The sequence below is a fragment of the Staurois parvus genome, unplaced genomic scaffold (assembly GCF_062004578.1).
Source record: "Staurois parvus isolate SC_StPar_1 unplaced genomic scaffold, SC_StPar_1.0 ptg000745l, whole genome shotgun sequence".
Classification (NCBI taxonomy): domain Eukaryota; kingdom Metazoa; phylum Chordata; class Amphibia; order Anura; family Ranidae; genus Staurois; species Staurois parvus.
In genome coordinates, this window is record NW_028318541.1 from 76,617 (window position 1) to 89,964 (window position 13,348).

General features: G+C 45.1%; 1 protein-coding gene across 1 annotated transcript in view; it reads right to left on the reverse strand.

Moving 5' to 3' along the window:
• Positions 1 to 362: 362 nt before the first annotated feature.
• Positions 363 to 13,348, reverse strand: part of ZCCHC14 (zinc finger CCHC-type containing 14) — a 78,675-nt gene continuing 65,689 nt past the window's right edge. Inside the window, exons 12-14 of the mRNA XM_089654116.1 lie at positions 10,807 to 10,950; positions 9,338 to 10,732; positions 363 to 1,685 (exon numbers count right to left, since the gene is read on the reverse strand). Coding sequence (XP_089510242.1) covers positions 1,630 to 1,685; positions 9,338 to 10,732; positions 10,807 to 10,950 — 1,595 coding nt within the window. The 3' untranslated portion in view covers positions 363 to 1,629. The remainder of the gene's footprint in view (positions 1,686 to 9,337; positions 10,733 to 10,806; positions 10,951 to 13,348) is intronic.

The window sequence follows — 13,348 nt, forward strand, 5'->3', positions numbered from 1 at the left end:
CATCTACAATTTAGGTCCGAGTCTCAGTCAAAAGTCAAGGCAACTGATTCTATGGAAGAATTATTTCTGGCAAAAGTTTTTTTTTTTTTTTTAATTTGATAACTAGGCTGTTGTTCTTTAAACCCTTTATCAAGGTGTTGGACCACCCTTTGAATACCAACTGGCTCTAGGGCCCCATGCAACAAATGGCTGATATGAGTAGCCTAAGGTATCTATAGTGTTTTCAATGCATACCCATAGCAGGAAACAACATACTGAAATGCAGATCAAAAAGAACAAAAGCAAACCCAGAACCGTCTGATCTCGGTCAATGGTGTTGCATTGAGGAAGCAATAAGAAAAATTGAATGGCTTAACCAGCTCTGCTTTCTCCACCGTGTTTTGTCTTTGGTTTCCACAGGAGTTCTGAGCTGAAAACAATCAGTACAGCGACTGAGAAACAAGTGCTAAAGTCAAGTTAGTGTTTATAATGTCTCGTGCCCATCTGCAGGCTCTCAATACCACATCTGCAGGCTCTCAATACCCTATCTGCAGGCTTTCAATACTTTGTGGCTCTTCAAAGATCTGGTACAGAAGGGTCTGGAATAATAAGAATGACCCCAATAAAATATAAAATAACCCAAAAGAGCTTTTTAATCTATATATCAGTTCATCCATACGTAGTCCTTGCAAAACCGTATCAAAAACAAAATCCTGTACTTCCAAGAGAGCAAAGTAGCGTTCTTGAAATGTTGAGGACGTGTTAAAAAAGACAGACCACCAGCAATGGTGGGACCCTAGTGTTAACAGTTTAGTGTTTGTGTTTTTTTTTTAGAAGTTTGAGTAGCTAAAGCCCTTTGTTGTAAATCTGATTAAATAATACTGCAATGGCCGGGCACTAGCCCTGACAGCAACTTAGTGGCAATGGTCTCTTGTTCTGCTTCCTTTTAACTGTTTGGGGCTATGTTCTCCACAGTTCTTCTTGGTGGAACAATTTCTGAAGGAGATATAACGAGCTTCGGAGGGTCCCCAATTCGTAACACAGATCCAATGAAAAAAAGTAACAAAATGAAACGTTAAAGTGCAAAAATCCTCAAAGTTGAAGCGTTACTGGTTACGATCCAGGAGGCCAGGGGGAGCAATTAGTATTTCGGTCAAAGTTAGGAATTGTCTACTGTTTGTGTTGCAAAGTTGTTAAAAATCCCAGCAACATTTCATGAAAAAAAAAAAAAAAAAAGATATTGTACATTCTTCCCTAGTGCAATCCGCAAGAGTATCCCAGTGATTAATTCCCAGCGATCTCCAGCAGCTGGAGCTGCGTGGCGGGTAAAGAGACGCGTATTTTAACTTGACTATTATAGTAGCTGCCCTAGAAAAGTTTAAGATGTGGGTGGAGGAGAACAGTCTCAGTTCTTCCTAGGTTTCTCCTCCGCTGAGTAGGCTTTCAAACCAGAGCTTTACTGGGGCCCGGTTCAAAGTGCTCCTGTTAAAACATATCCTTGAAGCTGAATTTGGCAATACAGAAAAAGAAGAGTCCCTGAAGAATCTTCACTTCAGTCTGGGATAAATAAAGCACCGTTTCGATGCCAGGGCTTCCCCTCGTACACAGGGGGTCCTATGGCACCATCTTCAAATAATAGTGTCGGGAGGGTTAGTCTGCAGAGTCCAAACCGTCCGATGGTGGGGCGTATTTAAGATGGAAAGTACCTGAAGAATGACAAAAAAAGGTGAGGGCTTAATATATTTTAATGAAATATTCCTTCTATTTACCCTCCTGTCTGTAGAGATTTCTCCAATTGTTCCCAAGAAAATTCCTTTCTAAAGCAGCACAGCCTGTAGCCCATGTATTCTCCCTCCTTAGGATTAATTAGCTGGTCTCTTAACATGGACCTTTCAGTAACTTTACAAGTCCCCATGAACAAACTCCTGACATCTCATAATGTACAGCAACAGAATCATTAAAAAGTCCTTGAGCTCCAGTCTGCTTCTGCCTAGGCTGAGATGATGTCATTAGTCTGTTGAAGATATTCTCCTTTCCAGTAAGGAGACTGTAACTTACGTTGTACGTTTGTAGCCAGTCACAAGGGCAGAAAGATATAACTAATAGTAAGCTGTATGTTCTGAGAGGAGTGCAGAGGGTACAGTGTAAGTATTTGATCCCCTGCTGATTTTGAATGTTTGCCGACTCACAAAGAAACGATCAGTCTAAAAATCGAATGTTCGGTGTATTGTAACACTGAGAGACAGAATAGCAACAAAAAATTCAAAGGAAATGCATGTCTAACAAATGATGACTGATTTGGGTGTTCATGAGGGAAATAAGTATTTGCTCCCCTTCACAAAACATGACTTAGCACTTGGTGGCAAATCCCTTGTTGGCAATCACAGAGGTCAGACGTTTCCTGTAGTTGGCCACCAGGTTTGCACACATCTCAGGAGGGATTTTGGCCCACTCCTCTTGGCAGATCCTCTCCAAGTCATTAAGGTTTGGTGGCTGACGTTTGGCAACTCGAACTTTCAGCTACCTCCACAGATTTTCAATCGGATGAAGGTCTGGAGACTGGCTAGGCCACTCCAGGACCTTAATGTGCTTCTTCTTGAGCCCCTCCTTTGTTGCCTTGGCCGTGTATTTTGGGTCATTGTCATGCTGGAACACCCATCCACAGCCCATTTTCAACGCTTTGGCTGAGGGAAGAAGGTTCTCACCCAAAATTTGACGGTACATTGCCCCGTCCATCGTCCCTTTGATGTGGAGCAGTTGTCCTGTCCCCTTAGCAGAAAAACACCCCCAAAGCAGAATGTTTCCACCACGTTTCACAGTTGGGATGGTGTTCTTGGGGTCATAGGCAGCATTCCTCCTCCTCCAAACATGGCGAGTTGAGTTGATGCCAAAGAGCTCTATTTTGGTCTCATCTGACCACAACACTTTCAATCAGTCCTCCTCTGCATCATTCAGATGTTCAGTGGCAAACTTCAGAGGGGCCTGGACATGTGCTTTCTTGAGCAGAGGGACCTTGTGGGCACTGCAGGATTTCAATCCTTGTCGGCGTAGTGTGTTACCAGTTGTTTTCTTGGTGACTTTGGTCCCAGCTGTCTGGAGATCATTGACAAGATCCTCACATGTAGTTCTGGGATGATTCCTCACTGTTCTCATGATCATTGACACTCCACAAGGTGAGATCTTGCATGGTGCACCAGACCTAGGGAGACTGACAATTGTTTTGTGTTTCTTCCATTTGCGAATGATTGCAACAACTGTTGTCACCTTCTCACCAAGCTGCTTGGCCATAGTTTGGTAGCCCAGTCCAACCTTGTGTAGGTCTACAATCTTGTCCCTGACATCCTTGGACAGCTCTTTGGTCTTTGCCATGGTGGAGAGTTTGGAATCTGATTGTTTGATTGCTCCTGTGGACAGGTGTCTTTTATACAGGTAACAAAATGAGATTAGCAGCACTCTCTTTAAGAGACTGCTTCTAATCTCAGCTTGTTACCTGTATGAAAGACACCTGGTAGGCAGAAATCCTGCTGAATGATAGGGGATCAAATCCTTCTTTCCCTCATGAACATGCAAATCAGTGCATAATTTGTTAGACATGCATTTCTTTTGAATTTTTAGTTGCTATTCTGTCTCTCAGTGTTACAATACACCGAACATTTGATTTTTAGACTGATCATTTCTTTGTAAGTGGGCAAACATTCAAAATCAGCAAGGGATCAAATACTTATTTCCTTCACTGTATGTCAGTGGGCAGTATGTGCTGGAGAGGAGTGCAGTAGGCAATATGTGCAAAAGGAGACTGCAAAGGTTATGACAGTGGGAATTATGTGCAGTAGATAAGTGCAGAAGGTATGCCAGTGGGTAGTATGTCCTGGGGAGGAGTGCAGGGGGTCAGCTAGTGGGTAGTATGTGCTGGAGAGGAGCGCAGAAGGTATGACAATGGATACTCTGAGCTGTAGAGGAGAAGAAATCTCAGTGGTTAGCATGTGCTGAGAGGAGTGCAGAGGGCATAACAGTGGGTATTATGTGCTGAGAGGAGTGCAGAGGGCATAACAGTGGGTATTATGTGCTGAGAGGAGTGCAGAGGGCCTAACAGTGGGTAGTATGTGCTGAGAGGAGTGCAGAGGGCCTAAGAGTAGGGACTGCCAACTGCTGGAGAGAATGATGAAGGACTCATAATGTAACCGGACTGTCCAAAAGACTATTTTTTTATGTTTTGGATAGGGTGGGGAAGAAGTCTTGTCAGGATTTTACTGCTATCCCTGAAGTTTTATTAGAAAGATCTATTCTCATTTCTTGTCCTGCTGACAATGGTTTCACAAGACAGGAAACAAAAGATCTGCAACAGGAACACAGAAAAATAAAAATCTGATGGGGTCCGCATATATACTCCCCTTCCCTCCCCTACACAGACCCCACTTCCGTTGGACTCCAGGATGCCCCCCTCGGATACTCTGTTTTCCCATCTTCTATGCTAGAAATTTTGAAAAAGTTGAATGCCAGTACATTCCTCTACATCCCAAGGCATTGTACTATGTCTGATACCATATATGATACTCTGGCTATGGGGAACGGTCACTCACCCTTACTGTAATGATTTTCTGTACTTCGCTCAAAGTTGCTCATATTGGATGTTTTTACTCCCTGAAAGGGAGACACTGTATATTTGTTGTGTGTGGGTGTGACCCATAAAGAATTTAGGAGAAAAAAAAAAAATCTGATGAGGGTTCCAGCCTTTCCCCCATTCTACTTAACAAAAGCATTTGTATTCTAACATAAAAGCATAATTGATTCCTTTCACACAATCAATAACATTTCCTTTGATGCAAACCGTATAGGTACTGGTTTAGTAAAAACTCATCGAAAAACCTTTTCCTTGGAGTCCACTGAGAGATGTCTTTCACCTTTGGGTTATACTGCCTCCTGGGAAATGGACATCAGCAATACAAAAAAAAAACAAAAACCTATAGGGCAGCCCAGGATACCCCCTCCTACTACCAGCATGCCTCAGTTTTGTAGCAAAGCAGTATTGGGAACATGATCATAAACAGAGGTATAACCTGTGTGTCTCCTCAATGAACTCCAAAAATTATTTTACACCGAGTAAAAAATATTAACGATTTCCACTGAGGAACACAGAAATCTAACCTTCAGGAAGTCAAAAAAAGTTAAACTGAGGGGTGGACAACAGAGCGAACAATCACAAACAGGCCAAACAAAAGAAAGAACTAAGGGCAGGCTGCAGCTTAAAGGGCTGTCGGAAGGACCTCAAAGGACCCAAAGCTGGCATCAGATGAGTCCAAAGTGTCCATTTGGTAGAACTTGGTGAACAGACAACCAGGTGTAAGCCTTGCAACTGAGAAACAGTTGCCTGATATTACCAAGCCTGTGAAGAATGCATAGGCCTCACAGACTGCACCTTTCCAGGAAAGGGTGGAACCAGATTCTTGAGACCATAAGATTGTAAGATGGTCTGCCTTAGCTATCTAGAGATGGTGAAACGAGAAACTGGAACACCCTTATGGGGTCAATCCAGGATGAGAAAAAGAATCAGTCTTTCCCCAAGCAGTGGCTGGGGAATAAAATTTCACTGCTCAAACCACATTTAGACAATGGAGGGAAATTGCCTTTATGTAAATGCCAGCCAGATGGACAAAAGAACAAATAGCTTTATCGAAGTGAAAGGCAAAAACCACATAGGCAAGAAAGAAGTCCTGGGAATCAGCACCACTTTGTCCCAATGCAATGTAAAAACATTCTTGCAGGAGAAGATCACCAGTTCAGACACTCACCTAACAGAGGTTCTGTCCAGAATAGGATCAGATTGATCTCTCTTGCCGTGGCAAGACTTCTGGTCCCTCACTGATGACGGATGTATGTCACCACTGTAGCATTGTCCAAATAAATCTGCATTGAATGACCCTCAGTAGGATGGTCCAGTGCTGCAAGAGAGCAAAATTATCCGAAGTTCCAAGATGTTGGTTGGGAGATGAAACTCCTCCAGCAACCAAGTTCCCTGCGCGACATGATGCTCAGGACTCCTCACCAACCTGATCAGCTGGCATCCATTGTGAGGATCCTTCAAATGATGGGAAGAAAGGACTCTGGGTTCTTCAGTCACCAAACCAGGGGCAACCTGGTCTGCAAAGGTTAACAAACATCTCCCAACTTTGGGGTCGCACTTTCATGAAAAAAAAAAAAACTAATGGGTAGATGGGGCAGCAAGCTTGGGGAGAGAAGTCTCAACATGGGAATAGAGCAACGAAGGGGACATTTATTAGCAGTCAGAGCAGGGGAATACTTTGCAGTCTGTTCTGTAGGCTTCTTCCGCTGATGAAGATGTTTGATCTTACCACCAGTAACATTCTTGGGAACATCATCAAGATTTGTTTCAAAGAAATGTTGTACATCATAGGCCATGCAGATCAGACATACAAGGGCTCCACAGTATGCCTATAGACAAAGTGAACTACACATATGTACCACATTGGAAATGAAAGGAGAGACCTGAGGTCTGACAAAGTTGAAGTTTCTAAAGCCATCTTCTCAATATGTTCAAAAAGTAAGCAATTACCTGCAGTAGTTGTTAGATCTCTCAAGGGATTTTGGCCAGTTAAGACACGGTTTGACAAGTAAAGTCACGGACAGAATCAGGTGAAGGGCAGGATCTGCCAGAAACAACAGGGATCCACAAACGGCTTCCAACCGTTTATTAACTGGGTTCCTAGAGAAACGAATGTCTCCACCAGGATAGTAAGCACCTTGTTAAGGCATGACATATCCACAGTGGGACTGGTCTGCTTCTCTGCAAAATCCACACCAAATGAATACAAAGCTAATAAGCTCTTGGGAGCATCAATAACTTAGCGGGTGTTTCCAATTGCCAAAAGAGAAATAGTTGAAAAAGTGTAAAGGCAAAGTCTTTGTGGCCACAGAAGTTTTACATGACCCAAGGCTGGAAACTGCACTGGTAGAAGTAACAGGCTGATCCTCTAGGCTAGAGTGGTGTGCACAGCCTCAATAGGATTAGAAGCCAAAATGGTCTCCTTTTTATCAGAGTAATATCAACTGACTGCAACTCCTTCCGTAAAAAGCTGATCAGTTAAGGACTGGAGCGGCTGATGGCACAGAAACGGCTATGGCTGCAGGCAAACCAGATACAAAATCTGCTGGAGGGGATGTGGGAGCATGCTTGTAACCTTTGACATCAAAGTCAGAAAATAACTGGGTTTTTGGGCCATAAAGTCTTACATGACCAAAGTAAGGACCTACGCTAAAAAAGGGCAGAGGAAGCAGCCACACCCAACAGAGCTAAGAGGACTTAGAAAACCTCGGTGATAAGGCAACATACACATTCAAGGTACAAAGCAAGGCTTTAACCATTAGCCGTCCGTCCTATAGCCGTTTGGCAGCTGCAAAAATGCTGTAGCTTTCCAGGGTGTACGCCATTTGGCGTCCTCCCGCACATGCACAGCTCGCGCGGTTGCAGAGCCACGCAGCGGCGCGATCTGTCACTGGCCGTGTACCTCGGACACAGCAGATGACAGATCTGAGGACCGGCTCCCATTGCCGGTACCATGTGACCTGCTGTGACCAATCACAGCAGGTCACACGACAGTTGTATACAATGGATGGCTTCATTCATGCCATCCATTGTATACTAGTGCCTAGCTGTGAATGGTCACAGCAGGTCACATGCACATGTCATGTGATTAGCTGTGACCAAATCACAGCTAAGCACAAAAAAAAAAAAAAACTGAATGAATCGATGTCATTCAGTAGATGCTTGCTTATAGCAAAGTAATTCTTTGCTATAAGCAAATTGTGTAAAATAAATACTGATCACTTCCCCAAAGTAGTACAATGTTACTATGGTAACATTGTACTACTTTGCTCATAGTAAAATCTTAAAAAAAATAAATGTAATAAAAAATTAAAAATAAAAAAAATATATTTTTTTATACTGTCACAAGTCAGTGTCCCTGTTCACCGCCATGCCACTTATATGATGATGCTGTACTGCACTGGTGACAGTATGTAAAAAAAAAATAAAAAAGAATTTGAAAATAAAATTTTTAATTTTTTAATTTTCCGAAAAATTATGACAAAAAAAACACAACTTCAAAAAACTCGCCATTCCTCTTATGAAGTACGTCGGACTGTCTACTCTGCAAAAAGGGGTCATTTGGGGGATATCTGTACTATTCTGACATTCTTGGACCTCAAGAAATTAGATTGGCTGTCAGTACTTCAGGATTGATCAATTTTCAGATCTATACCATAGTTTGTGAACTCTATAACTTTCCTACAAAGTAAATAATACATCCTAATTTGGGTTATTTTCACCAAAGACATGTAGCAGAATACATTTTGGCCTAAATTTATGAAGAACAATTATTTATTTGTAAACTTTTATAACAGAAACAAAGAAAAACGTGTTTTTTTTTCAAACTTTTTGGTCTTTTTTTGTTAATTTAGCAAAAAATAAAAACCTTGGCGTTGATGAAATACCACCAAAAGAAAGCTCTAGTTGTGTGAAGAAAATGATAAAATTTTAGTTTGGGTACAATGTTGTATGACCGCGCAATTGTCATTCAAAATGTGAAAGCGCTGAAACGTGAAAACTGGCCTGGGCAGGAAGGTGTAAATTTGCCCGGTATTGAAATGGTTAAGTACTCACAGAAATTGGACGGCTGGTAGCATGTGAAGGTCAGATAGCCAGAGGTGACCAAAGTCACCCCATTCAGGAGGAACAGATTGAACTTTGATGGGGCCCTTGCAAGAGGGGGCAGTGGAAGGGAGATGCTTCCTAGATCCTGTATGGCAGGAAAGAGAGCATAGTGCACAAGCATGCAACACACCACATAGCAGGTGATGTCAGTGCTCAGTCCTACAGCATTGACCCATTCTGCTGCAAAAACCATCAAGAACAGAGAAGTAAATGTGCCAAGTGACCTATGCGAAAGATGTACTGTAGCCTTCTGGTACTCATCCCGGCTGTGCCTCATGCGGAATCCAGTACCCCAAGGTCACTTCTAGGCTATCCCCACAAAATCCAGTTCAGAGTTGTCCAGAAGTGACACTTCAAAAGCCAGGCTGAGGACGACAGCTGCAACTGAAGAGGCAAAGCTCCAGCAGAGATGTACAGAAGAGTCTGGACTGAAGGAAAAATCGAAGAAGCAAAAAAGTTCTTAACACAGCAGAGATGAGCAAGAAACTGAGGAATGGTAGTGTAGGGGTTTTCCAGGACTGGCCTACAGTTTTCCTGTGTCCCTTAATGAACCAAAATAATTAAAAAAAAAAAAAAAAAAAAACCTTTACAAAATCCCTTTAAATGTATCCCTGCCCCAAAACAAATTACCTTGCTGATTAAAATCCATCGATGGCTGCTTACAATCCTGAGCTCGATGCCCGCTGACCCCACAGTTATAACACGAGACATTGCCGCTCTTCTTGTGCGGCGTGCCATTAATGGCTCCCATTATTCCCTGAGGTTGGTACACCCCCGCTGTGCCAGTAATAAAGTTCTGCATAGGGGGAATAGAGAAGCTTGGCTGCCCAGTCAGCATGGAGTCGGGGTTCAGGCTGTTGCTGTAGGGGTTGTGCATGACAGGGAAGGAGGAGCTATTGTTGTATTGCTGGGTGTTGATATACCCGTTATTGCACATTGGGTTGAAGGGCATGAGAGAAAACGGAAACATGGAGGGTGCAGAGAAGTGCTGAAAATAGTTTCCGTAGTTGACGGCTACACCGCTGCTTCCGCAGCTACCGCTGCACCCGCAAGAGCTGCACACGGTGCACCCTGCCTGGGACTGCTGCTGTTGGTGGTGTAGGTGGTGGTGGCCCGGCGTCTGGCTGGCAACTTGCAAGTTCATGGTCGGTGAGTTCCCTCCGCCGCTGTAGTAGCTATTGTCAGACACAGACGTTGGGCTCGAACTGGGCACTGGGCAGCTGGGCAGGTTGGCTATGCTGTACGATGTAGATGTGAGGCTGCTCGAAGAGGCATTACTGTTTGCACAGAAGTTGCCGGACATCTGAGCTACCGGTGTGCCACTCATGGTGGAGAAGGCAACTTTGGTATTGGCTGTATAGAGAACATTTCTGGGGCTTATTATTGCGGGGGAGACACTGGAACATGACATCTGCCCAACCATAGAAGAATCGGCGGATGACACCAGAAGCTTCACCGGGGTGCGAGCAATGTGGAAGACTGGTGCAGATGATGGAGTGGCTGGTGTGCTGCTGTCCACCATCACCGAAGTTGGCTTCATCGTCCTTTCCCCAGACATGGAACTGCCGACTTTGGTGCGGACGCCGAAGGCCATGGTCTGAGCCATAGCACTGCTGTCAGGCATTATGGAAAGAACCTGTCCAGATTGCAAAGGGCTAGACTGAGCCTTAACATCGAGAAGCATGCCACCAAAGCTCTTCTCGATTTTGATGCTGCTCCTGGGTGCAGTTAATGATTTGTTCCTTTCCTCTGAAGACAGGAAAGAGTGCGGAGACTGGAGGAGTTTGATCTCAGTGCCTCCGCGGTCTGACTTGTGCAAAGTGTTGATGAGGTGAAGGGGAGCGATATGAGTCGGGGTCCCGGTAATGATCTGAAGTGGCAGAGGGTGATGGCTCGCGGCACTGGATCCTGCGTCATTCTGAACAGGCAGAACCTGAGCTGTCGGACGCACCGAGGTTGTCGTAAAGTGATTCACCAACAAGACAGACTTTTCCTTCTCTGCGCAGTCCAAGTGTCTACCAAGACCTACGGAGAAAGAATGATCAGACCTTGTCCCATAGGCTGCTTTACCGATAACAGGAAGATAATGGGCTACTTACGCCTGTCCATTTCTTCTGCGCTGTCCGAGCTCTCCTCTCGTGTCTGCAGTCCCATTGGGCTGGAAGGGGAACTGGAGTACTCGGATGACGAGCTGCCTTCTTGAGGCATTTGAGGACTTGTTGGCTCCACGTCTACAGACAGTTCTACCGAGAAAGAAAAAAAATTACATAATTTTTTTAAGTCTTTTATGACCAGTGGTCAATGATGCCTAGATGCCCACACAAAATTTAAGAGCATCAGCATGCATCACTTAAGAGTTATTAAACCCTAAAACATTCTTCATATTGTTAGCCTTGCTGGCTTGCTACATATTTATTTTCTTCCCTTGTCACTCCATGCTGCAGAAAAAAAAAAATGCTGCCCACTGCACGTCCTCCTATGGGTTGGCTATGCTGCCTTGCAGGGTGCATTAGAAGCTGTTCAGTCACTGCCTGTACAGCTCTAAGAGGGGTGCCAGGAATTAATAATCTCTCAGCTCATCGACTTAGTCCCAGTCCATGTCTCTGCCCATACAGCTAAAGGGATGCCTAAGCTCATAGCTTTTTATCCATGCTCTGCTGCAGGAAGAACCCATGAAGGCAGTCCTTGCATATGGCCTGGGCAGCAAAAACAAACATGTCATACTTACCTGCTCTGTGCAGGTAGGTTCAGCACAAGGCAGCCCCGATCTTCCCTTTTCTCAGGTCCCCCACCGGCCCTCCTGGCCCCTTCTTCCTGCCAAGTGCCGTCACAGCAAGGAGCTTGCTATGGGGGTGCCCGCAGGCTTGCTTCTGAGCCACTGCTCTGTGTTCCCATTCACACACAGCCTTGTCTCGCCCCCCCCCCATGCTCTCTCCCCATTGGCTCGCTGGCTGTGATTTACAGCCAATGGGTGGGAGAGACCCTGGAGAGCCGAGGCTCTTGTGCACATCGCTGCGAAAGTGAGTATTAGGAAGGGCTGGGGGGGCTGCTGCATACAGGTTTTTTACCTTCATGCACAGAATGCATAAAGATAAAAAAACCTTGAGCCTTTACAACCTCTTTAAGAAAGTAGGAGTACCAGCAATGTAGATGTTACTGCTTCCAGCCATGCACAAGCACAGAACTGCTCCTTTTTCTACATATGAAGCTCTAAAGCAGAAAAGTTAAAACTAATTACGGGTCTTAAAAAAGATGAAGAAACAAAAAACGCTGTGCAAATAGTGAAAAAGTGAAAAAATAGCTGCTGGCAAGGTCAAGTGTATACAAAGAATATAAATAAATTGCCGCGCTCAAATGTCGCAACTCGGAATCTGTCACAACCATATAAGTAATAACATAAATGAGTCTAAATGTAGAAATGATTCCCCTCCCCTCTGAAGCATGCACACATCACCCCCATACTTAAAAAGCCCTCCCTGGACCCCAATGACCCGAACAACCTCAGACCCATCTCCCTGCTCCCATTCACATCCAAACTCCTCGAGCGCTTAGTCTACACTCGTCTAAGCTCTCACCTCAAAGACAACAACCTCCTCGATCCCCTACAGTCCGGCTTCCGTCCCCTACACTCCACCGAAACCGCCCTACTCAAACTCTCCACCGACTTTCTAACCGCCAAAGCTAATGGCCACTATTCAGTGCTCCTACTCTTTGACCTCTCCGCGGCCTTCGACACAGTCGACCACCCCCTCCTCCTCAAAAAAAAACTACACTCCCTCGGCCTCAGAGATTCCGCTCTCTCCTGGCTCTCATCCTACCTGTCACAGCGCTCTTCCAGCGTTAACTATAATGCTACCACCTCCCCCTCTCTGTCGGGGTCCCTCAAGGCTCCGTCCTCGGGCCCCTTCTCTTCTCCATCTACGCCTCCTCTTTTGGCCAACTCATACACTCTCACGGCTTCAACTACCACCTCTATGCCGATGACAAACAATTCTATCTCTCAACCCCTCGCCTCACCCCCTCAGTCTCCACCCAAATCACAAACCTACTGAATGACATATCAGACTGGATGTCGCTCCACTTCCTTAAACTGAACCTCTCCAAAACCGAGCTCCTAGTCTTCCCCCCAGCCTGCACACCACCCCCCACTGACTTCTCCATCACGTCCAACAATGCCACTATCAGGCCCACCCCGCAGGCCAGAGTACTTGGTGTCATTCTGGACTCCAACTTATCCTTCCAGCCCCAAGTCTAATCATTAACAAACTCATGCAGACTCCACCTCCGCAACATCGCCAAAATCCGCACGTTCCTAACCCCAGAAACCACTAAACAGCTCATCCACTCCCTCATCATATCACGACTCAACTACTGCAACTCCCTCCTCACTGGCCTGCCTCGCCACAGGCTATCCCCACTTCAGTCGATCCTGAATACGGCAGCCAGACTCATTCACCTTACCAACCGCTCCATCTCCGCCACCCCCCTCTGCCAATCCCTCCACTGGCTTCCGATTGTGCAACGGATCAAATTCAAAATCCTAACACTGACGTACAAAGCTGTCCACCATACTGCCCCGAACTACATCACTGATCTAATATCCAAGTACCGCCCAGCACGCACACTCCGCTCCTCACAAGA